Here is a 21,973-nt window from a genome sequence, read left to right as displayed (position 1 = left end):
TAGTTAAAGCGGATCTGAACTCAGAATGTCCTCTCTGCTCTAAAGATGAACAACTGCATTATAACCTTCAAACAAAAAAAAATTTCTTTGTTACAGCTGATACAAATCCTGCAATAAATCTGCACAGTTTCTACTTCCTGATTCATGGAAGCAGACACATTGTTAACAACCTGTGCTTTCAAATGAGCTTAACTGCCATCTCTGCCATTGGCGGTCACGTGACACACGGAGGAGATCAAATTACACTTGTGATTAGTCACAGGTGAGGGGGAATTAGACAGACTAAACTCTCTAAATACATACAGGGTGCATTTATATGTCTTCCTTCTGTCCTGTGCAATAGTTCAGGTCCACTTTAAGCAAACTTTGTACAGTACTACACACCCACAAGGACAGTTGCCTGCAGGAATCAGGACTTGACCCCTTGGGTGACAGTTTGGGGCCAAGTATTATAAAGAGAGGATAGTGACGCTATGTTACTATGAAGAGGAAGGAGAGATAACACGCGTACATGATGGAGCGTCTTCCAGGGGCAGTGTAAATAGAACAATGCACTTGGGAATTGGGCAAGCGGTTTAGTTTAATCTGGCGTATATAGGTAGCTTAAAGCCTAATCTACACGAAACGATCCGGCGGCTCGATTAGCCGCCAGATTGACTCTTCCACATCCCCGTGCGTACCCGCCGTGTCCCCCGCTCGTGCGTTGGATTCGATACCCGCTCGTCCCCGCCTATCTTCCGCTCGATTCCCCGCTATTGCCCGCTCACGGGGAATCGGGCGTGGCTAGATCTGACCTGCCGGATCTTATCAATCGAGCCGCATCAGCGACTCGATTGATAAGATACATCGGCACATGTAGACCAGGCTTTAAACTAATGGGCAACACTACAAAGCGGCGAATAGCAGACAGGGGCGAAATTTATTCTAGACCCAAGTAACCTTACATAGTTACGTAGCTAGTAAAGTTGAAAAAAAGACATTCGTCCATCAAGTTCAATCAGGGGGGGGGGGGGGGGGGACATCCTGAACCTGCCCAAATCCCAGTTGATCCAGGGGAAGGCTAAAATCCTTACAAGGCCTGGGCCAATTAGCCTTAACCTCCCTGGCGTTCTATTAAAATCGCCAGGGAGGCTGCGGGAGGGTTTTTTTTTTTATAAAAAAAAAACTATTTCATGCAGCCAACTGAAAGTTGGCTGCATGAAAGCCCACTAGAGGGCGCTCCGGAGGCGTTCTTCCGATCGCCTCCGGCGCCCAGAATAAACAAGGAAGGCCGCAATGAGTGGCCTTCCTTGTTTTGCTTCCCTCGTCGCCATAGCGACGAGCGGAGTGACGTCATGGACGTCAGCCGACGTCCTGACGTCAGCCGCCTCTGATCCAGCCCTTAGCGCTGGCCGGAACTATTTGTTCCGGCTGCGCAGGGCTCGGGCGGCTGGGGGGACCCTCTTTCGCCGCTGCTCGCGGAGAGCGGCGGCGATCAGGCAGCACACGCGGCTGGCAAAGTGCCGGCTGCATGTGCTGCTTTTTATTTGGTAAAAATCGGCCCAGCAGGGCCTGAGTGGCGACCTCCGGCGGTAATGGACGTGTATACTCGTCCATACCGCCAAGGAGGTTAAAAGGGAAAAATTCCTTCCAGACTAAATCCGTGGATCAAGCGAGGACACGGCAACACAGGTGCAGTGGGGTTTTCAGACATTAAAGTCTGAAATTCCAGAAGTGAACCGGAGGCGGGGACGGATCATCGGTGAGTGGCTGCACGGGCACAGGATGCCTGCGGGGGACCATTAGAAGCCCCGGGTAAGTTCAACTCATTTTCCCCCGACCCCCCTACACTATCCCTTTAAGGAACTACCTAGTAATTATAGCCGTGGATGCCCTTCAATACAAGAAAAGCATTCAAGCCCTCTTTAGGGCTCTTTCACAGTGCGACATTAAAGTCGATTAGAAAGATGTCTTTAGATGTTGCGGGATTGCTCAATCAGGAAGGAGAACAACCGCATCTAGAAAGAATTTTAGGCCTGACAACTCAATGAATTTTTTTTGAGAGTGGTCAGTCTGTGGGCCCTCAGGCCACACACACAGGACATCATCTCCCAACAGCTGCCAAGACCAACCACTCAGATGTCTGATAAGAATTCTAAACAGTTGCTGTGGACAACTCCTGCACTTTTGCTCCGGTTTTTCCTTCTACCCCATATTTGTAAATTAGCCTCTTTGTTTGGAACACTTCTGGATCAATCTCAGCTAGACCCAAGTAACAGACACAAAGGTACTGCAATTAAATTGAATGATTAATTTAAAGACACTTACCTCCACCTCCCTGGCAGGAGAAGAAAAGTTCTCAACTCTTGTTAAGTTCTGCAGAGGCCAATTTGTGTCGAACACCGAAGGTCCTGCTACAAAGTATGTAGCATTAAGAGAGTCCACTAGAAAAGAAAAATCACAACTACATAAAACGGGGGTGTTTTAGCGAGGGTTCTTTCAAACCTATACCTGGGGTAATGTACAGTCCAGTTATTATAATACCCCTCTCACATACACATCCTCAAGGTAGAAATGTTTTGCCTGGCAGCCCTGCTGGTCTATTTGGCTGCAGTAGTGTCTGAATCACACCAGAAAGAAGCATGGAGCTAATCTTGTCAGATCTGACAATAATGTCAGAAACACCTGATCTGTAAATGCCTGTTCGGGTCTATGGCTAAAAGTGTTAGGGCCCATTTCCACTGGAGTGGAAAATGCTCAGATTCCGCAGTTTCCTCGCAGGCAAATCACGCGGGGGAAACTCTGCCATAGGAAACTATGGCGCTGCCGGCCGAATCACTTACCCTAGCGATTCGGCCGACACTGCCCGCAGATTTCGCGCGGAAGGCTGCGAATTCCATAGCCGTGCATGGCACAGCTTCTGGGATTCACCTGCGATCCCACACACCCAGAAGTGCCGCCGCGCGTCTCGCTGACGCGTGCGGCAGAAGTAGAAACGGGCCCTTAGAGGCAGAGGATCAGCAGGATAGCCAGGCAACTGGTATTGCTTAAAAGGAAATAAATATGGCAGCCTCCATATGCCTCTGTTATGATCGCTTCTGCAGCGTTTACTGCTGACTGCAGTGGTATTGCAAACCAAGCAGTTCTAATGTCATTACATGCATTTGCTTGCATAGTTTGGTTTGCACTTAAACTAGTTGCTGATTCCATCTGCAGTCGCTCTGAAGTTAATGACAGTTTCATATGCTTTTGTGTAAACAAACATTGTCTGCTGCAATGGAGGCGCAATCCCTTTCCTGCAGGCTGCATATCATTGTCTGCCTTTTCCTGCTATCAGCCTGTGATTAATTACCATTCACTTGTGTGGGAATCTGCAGGTCTGCTCCCATTGGATGACCTCAGTATAAAGAACTGCTTCCTGCAATGCCTCATGGGCTACCATAGTCTCAGATTCTGTCTGTTACTCTGCTCGTGCCCCACCTCGTTCCTAGTTTGTGTGGACTGCGCTGACTCCTGCGAAGGGGTCAGCGAGTCCTCCTAGTTCTGCTCTTGTTCTAGAAGTTGTTACTCTGCTTGTCTTGTGTCATATATTGGTTCATCGCCAATATATACGCATACTTGCGCATTTTGTTATTTTCCTTGTATTCGTGTTACGTTGATACATCAGTGTCGCTGATATATACGTACACGAACTGTTTATTTCTTGTGTTCAGTTAGTCAGCCTTCCAGCACGTTTTGGTAGTTTGCGCGTACCGTGATCACCCGTGCTGAGCTAGTATCCTGCTCCTGGTCCTGTTTGTGGATTGCGTTCATCTCTGCGAAGAGATAGCGAATCCTTCTGAGTCCTGTTCCCTGTATTGCTCCAGTGCTAGTCAGTGTTCCTGCTTATGTCATATATCGGTTCATTGCCGATATATACATATGTTAGTCAGACGTTACAAATAGTTTCATTGATAGCTGTAATTGTAATACGCTAGGAAAACATACTTGTTGTATATTTGTCTGTGTTACGTTCATCTATCTTGATCCTGCTATTTCCTGACTATCCTGTCCTGTCTTTGTGAGGCACGCCATCGCTGCAAACGCATTGGCTGCCTCATTCTAGCCTGTCTTGTTGTGGACGTTTGCTGTCACTAAGTAGTGGCTAGTTAAGCAAGCGTTCATTCTGTCTACCTGCCCTGATCTCCTCAGTTCTGGTTTATGCGCTCAGCGCTACTTTGCGCTGAGACGTTATCATGAAAGTATTGTTTGTGGCTGTTCGGATCTGCACCGGCTCTGTGCGCCACAATCTCCTATTGGAGTCAGTCCTCTCCTCCACTAAACTGGGGATATCCTGATTCCTTGTGCTGGTGTGTGTACCTCCTTCACGTCAGCTTATGCATCACGTGCTGACCGTGGAGAATACACCTCCAAGCTTAACAGCCTCTTGCTTCAGGTGTCCTTTAATGCCACATGAAAGCCCAAAAGGACTAAGAACAGACGTTCACCACCTGTGAGTATTTGTAGAGGATTATAGCAGTATTATAAATTGACCACAGGGAGAATGATTTTATCCAGGCCCGGATTTACATCACATGAGCCTACAAGCAGAGATGTCCTGGCACCCTAGACTTCGCCCTCCATGCAGGGCCGGATTTGGGGAAAGGCACCCAAAGCCAGTGCCTAGGGCACCAGAATCCACGAGAATCCAAAGGGCGGCAGGTGATGACAGGCTGACTGCACTTGTCACCAGCGGTAAGAAAGAACCGATCCACAAGTCAGCAGCCGCCCGCCCTTTTACAATCGGCGGCTTGGAGTAAGCCTCTCTTCCAGGCAGCGTGGAACGGCTTCCTGAGGCTTGGGCAGCAGGCTCACTCAGCTTAGCCGCAGCCCACACCTCCCCCCGCCCCCTGTGAGATTGGCTGCTAGATGCTATCCCCTGTCAACTCTCCCCCCGCCCCAGCAGGAGCCTATGCGGATGTCTTCTCCCCCCCCCCCAAACCCCGAGAGAGAGCGGGAGCAGCAGAGTAATCTCGCAGGGGGAGTTGCAGCATCTGACTAACTATACTGCAACTATACTGGGGGAGGTGGGGGCAAGGGGTGATAGAATCGGACTACCTATGCTAAAGGGGGGGGCATGGCATCTGGCTACCTATTCTGAGGGGGAAAGCCTCGGACTACCTATATTACTGTAAAGGGGGGAGGGGCAGGTTTTGACTACCTAAACAAAAGGGAGGTCCACATCTGGATACCTACAGTGAGGGGGCAAAGGGGGACAGCATCGGACTACCTTTACTAAAGGGCAGGGGGGTAAACACACAGCATCTGTCTGCCTATAGCAGCCATTCTCAACCGGGGTTCCGCGAGAACCCTCCAGGGGTTCCGTGTCAATTTGACACTTCCGCGGGACATTATAGTCCCGCTTCTCCATAGGTTTGCAGCAGCAGAGCAGAAGGATTCCTTCATGCTGCTGCGAGTGATGCGGCAGATGGATCTATAAAGCAGCCGCATCACCCGAAGCCAGCTCTATAGTTCCGGCACGCGCGGGAGTTGTAACAGGATCCCAGCTTCAAGGAAGGAGGAAAGGACTTCAGATGGTAAGTATGTTTTTTTTTTCCCTGCACTCCCTGACACCAATGACAGCAGCCAGAGAAAGGGGGCAGAAAGCAGCACACAAACGGGCAAAGCAGACACAGAAACGGGGGACAAAGCAGCCACAGAGAGGGGGGGAAAGCAGCACACAAACGGGCAAAGCAGCCATAGAAAGGGGAGACAGCAGTGAACAAATGCATAAAGCAGCCACAGAAAGGGGGGGCAGCAGCATAGAAAGGGGGGGGCAGCAGCACACAAACAGACAAAGCAGCCACAGAAAGGGGGGACAAAGCAGACACAGAAAAGTGGGACAAAGCAGCCACAGAAAGGGGGGACAGCAGCACACAAACAGACAAAGCAACCACAGAAAGGGGGGACAACGCAGCACACAAACAGACAAAGCAGCCACAGAGAGGGGGGACAAAACAGCCACAGAAAGGGGGGACAAAGCAGCCACAGAAAAGTGGGACAAAGCAGCCACAGAAAGGGGGGGCAGCAGCACACAAACAGACAAAGCAGCCACAGAAAGGGGGGGGGGGGACAAAGCAGCCACAGAAAGGGGGGACAAAGCAGCCACAGAGAGGGGGGACAAAGCAGCCACAGAGGGGGGACAAAGCAGCCACAGAAAGGGGGGACAAAGCAGCCACAGAAAAGTGGGACATAGTAGCCAAACAAACTGGGGGGACATAGCAGCCACACTTGTTAAGGGCACAGGGGAGCCATAATTTCTAACAAGTGGGACAAAAGGGGCCATACCTGTCAAGGGGGACATAGCGGGAAACGCTAAGTAAAGAGGGCACAGGTGCCATACTATAGAGGGGAAATGGGTTAAATTTTAATATAAGGTAAAATATATATATATATATATATATATATATATATATATATATATATATATATATATATATATATATATATATATATATATATATATATATATATGCGTCAGGGGTTCCCCGAGATTTGAAAATTTTCCGAGGGGTTCCTCGGGTCAAAAAAGGTTGAGAAAGGCTGGCCTATAGTAATGGAGGGAAGGGGTTCAGCATCTGACCACCTATACTAAAAAAAGGGTGGGGACATCTGTTTACCTATACTAAGGGGGTGGACAAAATCTGGCTACCTATACTGGGGGTCATGAACATATTCAGCCCCAATTTGCTGCACAGGACCCTATTTTTTTCATGGCTGCACTCCCATGTACAAGTGCAACTGTACTGGGCACGCATGAGTATGGCACTCACATTCTAATTAGCACAAAGTCACTTGTGCACAGAGGAAACAGACATGCACTAAAGGCTTTGAGCTACTGGGCATGTGCGGACCATTATTGTGCAGTAGATGAGGGTCCCAGGCAGCAGTGTGGGGTCTGAATATGTTCAGAGGGTCCCAGGGCAGGAACAGTGGGCACCGAGAGGATCTGTTAAGTATTTTTTGTATTTTGTGCCAGGTTAAGACTTTTTGCTTGGCGGAAAGTGTAAGTTTGGGGAGATGGAGATGGTGGAGTTTGGTGGAGATGTTGTAAAGTTTGGGGGGGTGGGAGGCGACTGGTGACAGTAGGCCTTGGGCGGTAAAAAAGGTACAAATCCGGTCCTGCCTCCATGAATTTAACATCTCCTGAACGGCACTGCAAGTGTGCTCAAGTGTGCTGGCTGGCTCAGCTGTAACCTCTCCCTTAGTTCCCTTGCCAGTCATAGGGTAGCTACAGGTGCCCCTCAGTATTAAGTAGCTAGAGGTGCCCACGACTGAAAGAAGATGCAGTCCGTGGAATGCGGAGACCCGGGTGAGCAACCTCTTATTTACGCTCTGTACGGGACTCTGCACAGGTAAGGTGGGTGGGAGGGGAGTGAGCCGTCTTTCCATCATCAGGCGTCTGTAGGCACGAGCCTACAGTGCATTATGGTAAATCTGGCCCTGATTTTAGCAGTTCTCAATTGTCCAGAGGATGGGTGCCGCGTAGGGAGCAGAAAAACCAACAAAAATGGCAGAACTAGTGACCTGCAATCTGGCGATGGCCAGACATGATTTATTTTATGGAAGTGCACTTGTAACTGCACTTACCCTTTCCGTAATTTCCAGTATTTTATATATTTTGTATGATATGCTTGTGATACATACCCTGAGGCCTGTATTCGCACACATAGCTGTGCAAGGTGCTGCACAGGTCAGTATTGCACACACCGTTTGGGCCCATCTTCACGCAGCGAGGGGACTGGGTGGGCTCTGGCTGGCCAGGAAGCCAGTTCTGGCAGCTCTCCAGATCAAAACGTTTCCCTGCTGGGAGCGTTTCAGCACTGCGGGTATCATTGAATCCAATCCACACTTCCAAACCACTGAAAAATAAGATGGGTAGGGGGAGACAGAGGAGTCAGTTCACAACAAAAACATGTACATATACATGTTATAAATGACATAAAGTGTGAATGACCTCAACACCGCTGAGATAATCTTACATAAGACATGCATTTGCACATTACATTTTGAGTGGTGTGCCATTCAAACATAAGGATGCTGCATATATAAAATGACTCAGAGGACATTTCTTACAAGCAGATTGGTTATGCTTTTAGTTCTAGTATTTAATTCATGCAGCTGGAATTCTGTCTTCCTGAAGTTCCTGCGGATGATAATTTGCTTATTACTGAGTAGGGCCTGAATCACGGCCTGTGAAACCGCAAACTGCTGCGTCCCAACAGCGTAAGTTCAGAGTGCATCGCTCTCAGCTGTCCTTCTACTGAAAGAACAGTCTCTTCTGGGGTATCAGTTCCTCTTTCCTCTCCCCTCTTTACTTTCTAATAGATCATTCGTACATAAAAGTCAGCATTTCTTCTTTGCTCTTAAAGATTATTTACAGCCTTAAAGAGAATCTGTAACGTCAAAACGTCCCCTGAGGGGTTCTCACCTCGGGTGGGGGAAGCCTCCGGATCCTAATGAGGCTTCCCACGCCGTCCTCCGTCCCTCAGGGGTCTCGCTGCAGCCCTCCATACAAGCTGACGTCAATATTTACCTTCCCGGGTCCTGCGCAGGCGCTCTGACGGCTGTCGGCTCCGAAGTAGGCGGAAATACCCGATCGCCGTCGGGTCTGCTCAACTGCGCAGGCGCAAGTTTCCGGCGCCTGCGCAGTAGAGCGGACCCGACTGAGATCGAGTATTTCCGTCTACTTTGGAGCCGAAAGCAGCCACAGCGCCCCCGCTGGAGCCAGCAAAGGTAAATATTGAATTTACAGTCGGGTCTGTCGCCGGCTGGCCGGAGGGCTGCAGCGAGACCCCCGTGGGACAGAGGACGGCGTGGGAAGCCTCATTAGGATCCCGAGGCTTCCCCCACTCGAGGTGAGTACCCCCCAGTGGATGTTTTTGATGTTACAGAGTCTCTTTAAACATACTATCACAAAAAAAAAAAAAATTGTAGCAGAACAGCATTCAAACAGCTAACCAGAGCACTTGTAGTGGACAGCTCCTTCAGCTTATGATCCGCATCGGAAGAGGTGGAAACATTATCTGTGCACATTCCTCTGTTGCTACAATTAGTTACAGCCAGCAACGGAACTGAAATGGAACTGTACTAAGCTCACAAGCAGAGACAGATGAGAAATTATCACTAGATAGCTGCTGTATTTATATATTCAAATCTATGAATAAAATACAATGGCAGCTTTCAGAGCAAATAAACTGTACTTTGGGACCTCGTAATTTGTAAACAGGCAATATTACTTGTGCACAAAAGCAAATATGGTACTTGAATGGGTAATAAAAAGGTATGAAAACACGTTTTTATTGAATGTTATGTCAGAGTTTTATTCCACTTTAAATGTGTTTTTCTTGTACTTTCAAATGCTATTATTAACATTGACCTGAACTCTTGCACAGGACAGAAGGAAAAGAGAAATGCACCCTGAATGGATTTAAAAAGTTTAGCCCGTATAATTACCCCTCAACTGTGACTAATCACAATTGTAATTTGATCCCTCAGCTGTGTCAGCTGGCAGTCCTTGGCAGAGCAGCAAGCCTGTAAACACAGTATGTTAACCCTATGTCTGATTTCATGAAAGCATGAAGTACACACACTGCGTAATTATTGCAGGATGACTATCGGCTGTAACAAAGAAATGCTTTCCTTTAAAGGTTAAGCTGTTGCTTATCTTTTAGTGCAGAAAGGAAGTTTTGAGTTCAGGTCCGCTTTAACTGAATTGAAAATAGACAGGCACCAGAGTAATTTGAAAACATTGAAATGTCTTTTCTTGCGGCCTGGCATAAAGAGGCCCTGTAGTGACATAGTAGAATGCAGTAAATTATTCAGGATACCCACTTTAACAGTAATGTTCCTGGTTTTAGCATCAGAAACACTTCCTATAGCTATACAATCTATTTCTGTATATTTGAATGCAACTCCGACCCTCCCAGTGATATTAACCACTTGAGGACCATAGTCTTTCTACCCCTTAAGGACCAGAGCCTTTTTTTCCATTCAGACCACTGCAGCTTTCACAGTTTATTGCTCGGTCATCCAACCTACCATCTAAATTAAAATTACCTCCTTTTCTTGTCACTGATACAGCTTTCTTTTGGTGCTATTTGATTGCTGCTGTGATTTTTAGTTTTTATTATATTCGTCAAAAAAGACATGAATTTTGTCAAAAAATGATTTTTTTTTTAACTTTCTGTGCTGTCATTTTTCAAATAAAGTAAAATTTCTATATACATCTTTTTCCAAATTTATTCTGCTACATGTCTTTGATAAAAAAAAATCCATTAAGTGTATATTTATTGGTTTGGGTAAAAGTTATAGCGTTTACAAACTATAGTGCCAAAAGTGAATTTTCCCATTTTGAAGCATCTCTGACTTTTCTGACCACCTGTCAGGTTTCATGAGGTGCTAAAAATTCCAGGATAGTATAAATACCCCCCAAATGACCCCATTTTGGAAAGAAGACATTCCCAAGTATTCACTGACAGGCATGGCGAGTTCATAATTTTATTTTTTGTCACAAGTTAGCGGAAAATGACACTTTGAAACAAAAATAAAACAAAACAAAAAAAAAGTTTCCATTTCTGCTAACTTGTGACAAAAAAAAAAAAAAGAAATCTGTCACGGACTCACCATGCCCCTCTCTAAATACCTTGGGGTGTCTACTTTCCAAAATGGGGTCATTTGTGGGGTGTGTTTACTGCCCTGACATTTTGGGGGGTGCTAAATTGTAAGCACCCCTGTAAAGCCTAAAGGTGCTCATAGGACGTTGCGCCCCTTAGCGCACCTAGGCTGCAAAAAGGGGTCACACGTGGTATTGCCGTACTCAGGAGAAGTAGTATAATGTGTTTTGGGGTGTATTTTTACACATACCCATGCTTGGTGGGAGAAATCTCTGTAAATGAGATTTTTTTTATTTTTTTTACACAAAATTGTCTATTTACAGAGAGATTTCTCCCACCCAACATGGGTATGTGTAAAAATACACCCCCAAAACACATTATACTACTTCTCCTGAGTACGCCGATACCACATGTGTAACACTTTTTTTGTAGCCTAGGCGCGCTAAGGGGCCCAACGTCCTATGAGTACCTTTAGGATTTCACAGGTCATTTTGAAGCATTTGGTTTCTAGACTACTCCTCATGCTTTAGGGCCCCTAAAATGCCAGGGCAGTATAGGAACCCCACAAATGACCCCATTTTAGAAAGAAGATACCCCAAGGTATTCTGTTAGGAGTATGGTGAGTTCATAGAAGATTTTATTTTTTGTCACAAGTTAGCGAAAATAGATCGTTACTGTTCTTTTTCACAAAGTGTCATTTTCCGCTAACTTGTGACAAAAAATAAAATCTTCTATGAGCTCACCATACTCCTAGAGGAATACCTTGGGGTGTCTTCTTTCTAAAATGGGGTCATTTGTGGGGTTCCTATACTGCCCTGGCATTTTAGGGGCCCTAAAGCGTGAGGAGTAGTCTAGGAACCAAATGCTTTAAAATGACCTGTGAATAGGACGTTGGGCCCCTAGGCTGCTAAAAAAGTGACACACATGTATTTGTACACATACCCATGCTGGGTGGGAGAAATATCTCTGTAAATGGACAATTGTGTGTAAAAATCAAAAAATTGTCATTTACAGAGATATTTCTCCCACCCAGCATGGGTATGTGTAAAAATACACCCCAAAACACATTATACTACTTCTCCTGAGTATGGCGATACCACGTGTGACACTTTTCTGCAGCTTAGGTGCGCTAAGGAGCCCAACGTCCTATTCACAGGTCATTTTGAGGCATTTGGTTTCTAGACTACTAACGGTTTAGGGCCTCTAAAATGCTAGGGCAGTATAGGAACCCCACAAGTGACCCCATTTTAGAAAGAAGACACCCCAAGGTATTCTGTTAGGAGTATGGTGAGTTCATAGAAGATTTTATTTTTTGTCACAAGTTAGCGGAAATTGATTTTTTTTTTTTTTTTACAAAGTGTCATTTTACACTAACTTGTGACAAAAAATAAAATCTATGAACTCATCATACACCTAACGGAATACCTTGGGGTGTCTTCTTTCTAAAATGGGGCAGATTAGGGCCAGATCTGATGGATAGGAGTGCTAGGGGGGTGACAGGAGGTGATTGATGAGTGTCTCAAGCTGTGATTAGAGGGGGGAATATATGCAAGCAATGCACTGGCGAGTTGATCAGAGGGGGTCTGAGAGGCTATCTGAGGGTGTGGGCGGGTGATTGGTTGCCCGCAAGGGGCAGATTAGGGTGTGATCTGATGGGTAGCAGTGACAGGTGGTGACGGGGTGATCAATAGGTGATCAGTAGGTGATTACATGGTAGAATATATGCAAGCAATGCACAGGTGAGTTGATCAGAGGGCATCTGGGGGGCTATCTGAGGGTGCGGGCGGGTGATTGGTTGCCCGCAAGGGGCAGATTAGGGTGTGATCTGATGGGTAGCAGTGACAGGTGGTGACAGGGGGTGACGGGGTGATCAATAGGTGATCAGTAGATGATTACATGGGAGAATATATGCAAGCAATGCACTGGCGAGTTGATCAGAGGGGATCTGGGGGGCTATTTGAGGGTGTAGGCAGGCGATAGGGTGCCCGCAAGGGGCAGATTGGGGTCTGATCTGATGGGTAGCGTGACAGGGGGTGATTGATGGGTGATAAGTGGGTGATTAGAGGGAAGAACAGATGTAAAAAATGCACTTTGGTGGTGATCTGACGTGGTGTGCTGTGGGCGATTAGGGGGCAGGGGGGGCAGATCAGTGTGTTTAGGTGCAGACATGGAGGGCTGCAGCCTGCCCTGGTGGTCCCTCGATCACTGGGACCACCAGGGCAGGAGGCAGCCTGTATAATACACTTTGTATACATTACAAAGTGATATTATACACTTTGCATGCGGCGATCGAGGGGTTAACATCCCGCTGGCGCTTACGAACAGCCGGCGGAATGATGTCGCAGGTGGACGGAGCCTGTTGCCAGGGGCAGCACGCGTCACCAGTGACGTGATCGCTACCCCGACATGCCCAAAGGAGCCACCGCCGAATGGCGTATTGCGGTCCTTTCGCCGTCCACTTTGCCGCCGCCCATCGGCTGTGGGCGGTCGGCAAGTGGTTAAGCCTAGACTGTTTATTGTGCGGAATTCTCCCCCAGAGCATTCTGAGAGACTATCTATATTTTCTACTGGCTTTAGAACGCTCAGTAAAGGAACATTCAGCAGAGATCCCCTGCCAGTACTAAAGATGTTGCCGCCTGTGATAAATTTAAGAATATAAATCAGGTAGAGGAAAGATTTTACAATGAGCAAACATTGACTAAATAATTTTATGAATGAATATTGTAAAACAAATAAGCAATTTTATTCATTATGTTATTTCGACAACAGTTCCTCTTCAATTGTTTAAGACCTTGTTTAAAATATATTTTCCTTGTTTTTCTACACATTTTTCTGAATCTGCACTATCTACCTATGAATGTAGCCTCTTCTTGTTCAAATAACAGTTTATTTATACAAGCGCATATAAGCAACAGAGACAAACTAGCTGGTGAGTAGGATCTGGCAAACAGGATTCTCTCGCTGCCCCGTCTTACAGTTTATCAAAACATTTCTAGACTTTAATGTTCTATCCACAATGAAATTAATTAGCGAGCACAGAAACTGTAGTCTTTCTGCATGTACTTCCCTGCTCACAAGCCATCTGGTTATGATAGCGAGAACAAGCAGTACAACTCTCTGAACTGTTGGCTTGAAGGAAAGAGTATAACTTCAGGCTGCACATGTGTCTCTTTTCTCCCAGCATCCTCTGCTGCCAAAGACAGACCGGCTGAAACGAGTTGCCGCTGGGGCCCCGGAGAGGAGCTGGACGAGGACTGCGCACAGCTGCTGTGGGGAAATGTGTATACAGGAGCTTGTGCCAGGAGCTGGCTGGCTGGCTGCTAGGGAGGAAATCGCACATTGCCTCCTGCTCTGGAGACTGAGCAAAAAAAAAAAAATCTGCAAAACTAAGAACTTTGTGAAGTAAGACAACCTCAGAGCTGAGCACAGCTACACAAGGCTCTCACACAAGCACCATCAACAGACTTCAGGCCAATTGAAGCTCGATATGACGGGACTGTTACTAAATGCTTCACCTGTTCTACTTCAAAGAACAACTATACAGAAACTCTCCTACCCCAAATAACGTAATGGCAACAGGACAGAATCCTTTAAAGCATACATGTCAAACTCTGGCCCACGGGCCAAATCTGGCCCTCAGAGCCATTAAATTTGGCCCTCAAGTGGTTTTCCCACTTTATATTATGTTTGACCCACTTTAGACCACCAAGGAAGCTATACTGGAGGTGAAGCCCTAGAACACCAGGGAAGCCATATGGGGGAGGTAGGGGGCAAGCAATAAACACTAGGGAACTGTATAGGAGAGGGTGGGGGCCTCTAGACACCAGGGAACTGTATGGGGAGTGAGCACTACTAGACACCAGAGAACTGTATGGGGATTGGAGGGTGACTATTAGACACCTGGGAACATTATAAGGGAGGAAGGTGCCCAGTAGATATTGAGGTTGGCCCACGACTAGGTCCCAGTGTACAATTTTGCCCCACGTTGTATTTGAGTTTGACACCACAGCTTTAAAGTGAACCTAAAGCTTAAATAAACTTATGAGATAATAAACTGTATGTGTAGTACAGCTAAGACATAGAACATTAGTAGCAAAGAAAGGAGTCTCAAATTGTTTCTAGTACAAGAGCTATTCAACCTACTGAGTCTAAAAGGGCCAATACACCTAACGATTTTCCCGCCGATATACAGCAGATTCGATCACTGTGATAGAATCTGCTGTGAAATCGTTGCGCAAACGCTGACAGAACGATAGATTTCCATCCGAAATCAATCATTCCCGTCGATTTGTCCGTGCGGAAGATTTTGCTTGATCGCCGGTGGGTCGGGAGTGCATCGATAGCGGCGTACAGATGACCGACACTAGCTGCAATACATTACCTGCTCCGGCCGGCGCGACTCCCCCAGTCTCCGCTGTCTTCTTCTCTGCGCTGGGCTCCGGCTGGCTTCACTGAACTTCCTGTCGCGGCAGGAAGTTTAAACAGTAGAGCGCCCTCTACTGTTTAAACTTCCCCCAGAGAGGAAGTTCAGTGAAGCCAGCCGGACCCGGAGACCAGCGGAGACCGGGGGAATCACGCCGGCCGGAGCAGGTAATGTATGCGGGGTGGGGGGGCGGCAGCAGTGGCAGCTTCACAGATCGGTTGTTGCGGAAATCGATTCACAATCTGTTTGCAGTTAAGGCAGCCATACGATCCCACTCTGATCAGATTCGATCAGAGAGGGATCTATCTGTTGGTCGATTTGATGGCAAATCGACCAGTGTATGGCTACCTTAACACAGTCCTGTTTTCTTAAAGAAGATCTGTGATGCATTTACATCAAAGTAAAATAAACATATTACCATTTCTCCCGTCATTCCCCCTGTTAATTTTGCCTATTTTCGCAGCTCCCCGCTGCCAATAAATAGCTTAATTAATAAAATATAACTTTTAATCATTTGGCCAACATGGCCGCGATGCAAATTGACTCCAGAAATGCTTCCGGGTCATAACAGATGACGACAGAGGATAAGAGGAAAGCTCTGTCCCTGACTTTCTCCTTTACAGGGAGGAGCTGTGCTGAAGCAACAAGAGGCAGCTCTCTCTCTGCTATCAGCCTCACAGGAGCGAGGCAGACCTTCCCCCTGCTCTTTGGAGTGCACCAAGGTCAGTGATAACTCATAGGATGACGTGCAGCAGGGGGAGGGAGAGGCAGATAGCAGGGAGGCACAGCTGCTGTACTGTCTGCCTCTTCCTGCATCATAATATTCTTCTAACTAGACAAATAATTAGAAAGGAGCAGGAGAGATACAGCACAGCTGTTTCTACAGGAGACAGGGAAAAAAAGATTTGTACTTATGAAAGGAACATATAATTTCATTTGAAATGCATTGCATTTTTTTTTAAAAAGTGCCACAGAACCCCTTTAAGTACTTACACAGCCAAGAAACAGTGAGAGACAGCTTTTAACTAGGGTTTTACTGCAGGAAAGTTCAAAGGGTCATTATTTCTGCTTTGTTCTAATGCTTAAAAGACTGTGTGGTTTCTAAAACTGCAAATATGACACTGTGATGCAATGTTGTAGAAATAAAAAAAAAAAAGTACATAACCGAAAATAAAAATATGACTCTTTCCTTTCCTACTAATGTTCTATTCATTATTCGAAGTACACATACAATTCATTATATCATTATAGGTTGTTGTTGTTTTTTCGCTTCAGGTTTGCTTTAAGGGAAACATCATTCTTTCTATAATTGTGCCATAAACATGAACTAATGCTGAAGAAATACAGGTATTTCTGCAGTTTGATGCTATGAAAAACTAACTTTTCACTCGAAAAGGACCTGTAACCAAAATAACGTAATTCATAAAATTGTTTATTTTTTTGCAATAATAATTTATAAATCATTTAGTCATTGTTTGCACGTTGTAAGATCTTCCCTCTCCCTGATTTACAGTACTGCCCATAATTATTCATACCCCTGGCAAATTTTGACATTAAGTTAATTTTTGGACGGGAAATGACATGGGTGTCTCTCAAAAGATAATAAAACGATGTATAAGAGGATTTATTATGGGAAAAATACATTTCTCAGCTTTTATTTACATTTGAGCAAAAAGTGACCAGTCCAAAATTATTCATACCCTTCTCAATAATCAGTAGAAACGCCTTTATTGGCTATTACAGCAATCAACAGCTTCCTATAATAATTGCAGACCAGCTTTTTGCATGTCTCCACAGGTATTTTTGCCTATTCATCTTTAGCAATGAGCATCAAATCTTTCAGGTTGGAGGGTCTTCTTGTCATCACCCTGATCTTTAGCTCCCTCTACAGATTCTTCTTTGTCCAGATGAGCATTTGCAAAGGCCAAGCGAGCTTTTGTGTGCCTTATCTGGAGAAGTGGCGTCCTCCTTGGTCTGCATCCGTGGAACCCAGCAGTGTGCAGTGTCTGTTGGATTGTCTGCCTTGAGACATTGCCACCAGCAGAGCCCAGATTCACCAGAATGGCCTTGGTGGTGATCCTTGGATTCTTTTTCACCTCTCTCACTATCCTCCTGGCCTGCACAGGTGTCACTTTTGGCTTCCGAGATTTTTCAGAGCGGAACATCTTGTAATTTTTAATAATACTTTGCACTGAGGCCACTAGAACATGAAAATATTTAGAAATGGCCTTGTAGCCCTTTCCTGACTTGTGAGCAGCCACAATGCGCAGCCGCAGGTCCTCACTGAGCTCCTTTGTCTTGCACAAACCAACTGCAGAGAGCTGCTGTTTTACACCTGTTGAGTTGATTAAAACCAGTGTTCCCAATTAATCAGGGTAATTAGGATGCTTTAGAACATCTTGGACAATTTGTGAAGGGATAAATAATTTTGGACTGGAAACTTTTGCTCAAATATACATAAAAGCCGAGAAATGTTTTTTTCCCCACAACAATGCCTCTTGTACATTGTCTTATTATCTTTTGGGAGACGACTATGTCATTTATCGTCGAAAAATTACTTGCTGGTTGAATAAATAACTTTAAGTCAAAATTTGCTAGGGGTATGAATAATTATGGGCAGCACTGTATGCTCTGAAATGTCTCACAGGTTACAACATCTTTAGTATTGGCAGGTTATCTCTGTAGAATGTTCATTTACTGAGAGTTCTAAAGCCAGTAGAAAAGATCTCTGGCCTCCCAGAAAGCCTTAGAAAATATCTCTGGCCTTCCAGAATTCTGCATAGCTAAGTAGCCCAGGCTGAACATCACTGGGAGGGTAGGGCTGCATACCAATATACAGCAATATATAGCTATTGGAAGTGTTTCTGATGCTGAAACCAGGATATTAAATGTAAAAGTGGGTATCCAGAATAATTTACTGCATCCTATTATATGTTGTTACGGTTCCTCTTTAACCAATTATAAAATTCCAAACCTGATTTGCTTTCTTAACTAGCTTTCCGACAGGAGCAATAAAGTTGAATAGAGCATCAACTGTTGCTGTTTTCCCCACACCTGCATAAACTGAGTGAGTGGCAACACTCTTGTTCTCCCCAGTGTCTGTACGATCAGTGCATCAACAAAGGTGTCATTTTAATTTTGCATACTTTGCATCAATAAATTCAACCAAGCGTTTGCCATGTTACCAGTATTTAGATTGTGAGCCCCGCTAAGGGACAGTTAGTGACAATACTATATACTCTGTAGGAAGCTGTGGAAGATGTCCTCGCTATATAAATACTAAAAAAAACAATAATTTAATTTAAACTGTTGTCATGATTAAAAGTAACCAAAAGTGAGAGGGATATGGAGGCTGCCATATTAATTTCCTTGTAAACCATAGCTATGGATTTGGTACAAAAATCATCCAACTCCGACTCCGCAGTTTATTGAAACCACCGACTCCAACTCCAGGTACCCAAAATTGCTCTGACTCCACAGCCCTGTTGTAAACAACGCCAGTTGCCTGGCCATACTGTTGATCTTCTGGCATAAGTAGTGTCTGGGTCAAAACTCTGGAACAAGCATATGGCTAATCCAGTAATAAAACCTGAGTCAGCAGAGTCAGAGTACCTGATTTGCTGCATGCTTGTTCAGGGTGTATGACTAAAAGTATTATAGACACAGGATCAGGAGGACTGACAGGACTGGTATTGTTTAAAACGAAACAAATATGGCAGCCTCCATATCCTTCTCACCTTGAGTTCCCTTTAAGCCTACAGGAAGCTACTGGCTAAAATGCATGCTGGGACAGAGACACTGGCGTTTTCTCCAGCATGCAGTTGGCACCAGTTTCGAACATCGCTATTCCAGCGCAGGAGGTTTGGGCGCAGCCGGCGCCACCATAGACCATAATAGGAATTACGGCTATAGCAGCGCACAGTGAGTAACTTCAGTGCTGTCAGAAGACTGAGCTGAAGTTACTTTTTAAACACTAATTCGGCCGCCAGCAATAGCTGGAAGCCAAATTATTTAATTCCCCACCATCCACGTGGACCTGGAGGGGGAATAGTAGTCAATGTTGCTGGGAACTTGTGCAGCAGCAGGATAAGCCATACCAGCTGTATCCTGCACACAAGTGTCCCGGAGGTGATTTCTCTCGTACGCACGAGTCGTGCTCCAAAATTTCCTTCCAATTATTTTGGTAAAACCTCCTCTCTGATAATGCACGCAACTCAGAGGTCCAACGGTACATCAGTGGATGCAATGAGGCAAGTATTCAAATTAGTCACATAAATCTTCCCTCTCTCACCCAACTAAACAAAATCACACAAGTCTAAGCATCAAAGCTTGGGTCTGCTTTCATGGAAGCTAATCCTGATGAACGATGTGCAGCCTATCACCTCATCAATCAAAAACCCAGCAGGGCCCGCCGGTGCCTGGGAGTACAAAACATGAGGAAAACTGCAGATTGCCTTTGTGTTATATTCAAATCTAAGAGATAGATTTCATCCTATATGCTCTATTCAATCATAAATCCAACTAATCATTTATGGGACATACAGTGTGGCCCATGGCTTAAAGTGTACATATTATCTTCTAACAAGCAATAGCCTTGTGTTGGGGGAAGTTGAACAAAAATGTTTTACTGACGTTAGAAAGATATGCAAAAGTTATAGGCCTATTTCTTGCGAAAATATTGGTGGAAAGAATTAAACCATGGCTTGGATCAAGTGAATTCTGATCAGGTTGAGTTTGTGCCTGGGCAGGAAGGGAGGGATAATGTATCTAGAGCAATGACTGTTTAAGTGGTATTCTTTGAAGTGTATTCTATATATCCTGGTATAAGCGATAGGTGTTGGAGAGCCTGTGGGGGGTCAAAAGGTACAGTCATGCATTTGGTATGGGAGTGTCCGATAATGTCGAGTTTTTGGGAGGTAGTTTTGGAATGTATTAACCACTTAAGGACCAGGGGCTATTCCAGTGATCGGTGCTGCGTGGGCTCTACAGCCCGCAGCACCGATCAGGTATGTGCCAGGGCGATCAGACTCCCCCCCCCCCCTTTTTCCCCACTAGGGGGATGTCCTGCTGATCGCCGCCGGCTATTATTGATTTGCGGGGGGGCTCCTCAAAGCCCCCCTCCGCAGCGTTTTCTGGCCTCAACTCCGTTCCCTCCCTCTGGTGTCCCCTCTGAGCGGCGCAGGACGGATATCCGTCCTGCGCCTGATAGGATAGGCTTCTGCCTATCAGATGCCGGCGATCCCCGGCCAATCAGAGGCCGGGGATCGCTGATCTACGTCACGGCGCTGCTGCGCAGCAGCGCCGTGTGATGTAAACAGCAGGGATTCCTTTCCCGCGTGTTTACATTATGCGTGCGAGCCGCGATCGGCGGCTCGCACGCTATTCACGGAGACAGTCTCCGTGAACTGGCATGGAAAGGCCGCTCGATCGAGCGGCCGTTTCCATGCTATACCACTAACGACCCGCCGACGCCTATTGGCGTTAGGCGGTCGTTAAGTGGTTAATAAGATTATCAATTATACTGTTATTTGGGATCATTCTACAGTGTTATTGCATGATACGCTGAAACCTATTAGTAGCTATAAGAGAACATTGGTTGCCCAATTATTGATTGCTGCCAAAAGTTTGATTCTAGTTAAGTGGAGATGTCGTGATCCTCCAACCCTTAAGGATTGGGTGGAAAAAGTTATTATGTTGAAGGATGCGGAGAATCAGGTTGCTCTTCAGCAGGATAAACTGTAAGTGTTTAATGATAAATGGGATAGTTGGTTCGTGTTTCAGAACTCAGCTGAGTATGGAAGTATGACGAGGATGTAGGGGAGGAGTCTCTTTTGGGGGAATTGTGATTTTTTTTGAAGGGCGGGATACTTTTTCAGTTTTATTGACTATTATAATATGAGATTTTTGATATAGATGATTAAAGGGGGAGGAGAGGAGAAATTGTTTTTTGTTTGATATGTTTTTGTTGTTTTTGTTAATAAGAATATGGGAGAAAATGGAGATTCCTGTTGATGGTATCTTATTGTCTTTCTTTTGTGGATGCATTCCTTTTTCTTCCAATAAAATAAAATTATATGAAAAAAGAAAGATATGCAAATAAAGACAAAAGTAAGGCCTGGTACACACTTTCAATTATGATTGGCCAATCACTGACCAATTTTACCACCTCCATGTAGCATGAGGGTTTATCTACACATAGTATGCAATATCTTTTAAATCTCCTACTGGTACATGGAGGTAGTCAAATTGGTCAGTGATTGGCCAACCATAATTGAAAGTGTGTACCAGGCTTAATCCTCTACTGTATGCCCAATTTCCTTTTCAGGTCTGTAGTACACAGGAGCTTTCATTTTGCACCTGAACTCTTTGTGAAGCACTTTGGACAGATGCTGAATTCCGATTTAAAGTGTACCTGAGACCAAGAGAGGAACGGATTATACTTACCTCGGGCTTCCTCCAGCCCCCTGTAGTGCATCTGCTCCTTCACCATTCTTCTGGGCCCGCTTTTGCGGCTGACAGCTCTGTATAGTCCACAACTGGGCTGAGTTGCAGACTGATTCCAGACTAATTGCGCTTGCGATAATTCTCCTGTCTACGGGAGCACAATCAGCGGGTGAGCATGGCCGGGACGGCGCATATGCAGTAGTCCGCAACTTAGCTGGATTAGGAACTTCGCAGGAGCACAATGGAGGGGTCCAAGATGACTGCAAGGGAGCCTTATGTCTCTCAGGTTTACGGTAAAGAGGCACTGCAGTACCATATAGAAGAATGCAGTAAATTATTCAGGGTGCCCAGTTTAGTTAATCCCCTTAGTGGTATGATTCTTTACGGATTTTAGGGTCTAAAAGCGGTACATTATTTGCACCCTTTCAGACCCTAAAACCTGGAAAAAAATCATGTTGGCAGGGAGATCTGT

General features: G+C 45.6%; 1 protein-coding gene across 4 annotated transcripts in view; it reads right to left on the bottom strand.

The window, feature by feature from the left end:
• PKD1 (polycystin 1, transient receptor potential channel interacting) overlaps positions 1-21,973 on the bottom strand; it is a 264,518-nt gene that overhangs the window by 154,424 nt on the left and 88,121 nt on the right. For all 4 annotated transcript variants that reach the window (XR_011022701.1, XM_068244337.1, XM_068244339.1 and 1 more), the window contains exons 6-7: positions 7,666-7,880; positions 2,308-2,423 (exon numbers count right to left, since the gene is read on the bottom strand). Coding sequence is in view for 3 of the 4 variants with exons in the window: in XM_068244337.1 (XP_068100438.1) it covers positions 2,308-2,423; positions 7,666-7,880 (331 nt within the window). In the remaining variant the exon portion in view is untranslated. The remainder of the gene's footprint in view (positions 1-2,307; positions 2,424-7,665; positions 7,881-21,973) is intronic.

The sequence above is a fragment of the Hyperolius riggenbachi genome, chromosome 7 (assembly GCF_040937935.1).
Source record: "Hyperolius riggenbachi isolate aHypRig1 chromosome 7, aHypRig1.pri, whole genome shotgun sequence".
NCBI lineage: Eukaryota > Metazoa > Chordata > Amphibia > Anura > Hyperoliidae > Hyperolius > Hyperolius riggenbachi.
This window is presented reverse-complemented; position numbering and strand designations above follow the sequence as displayed.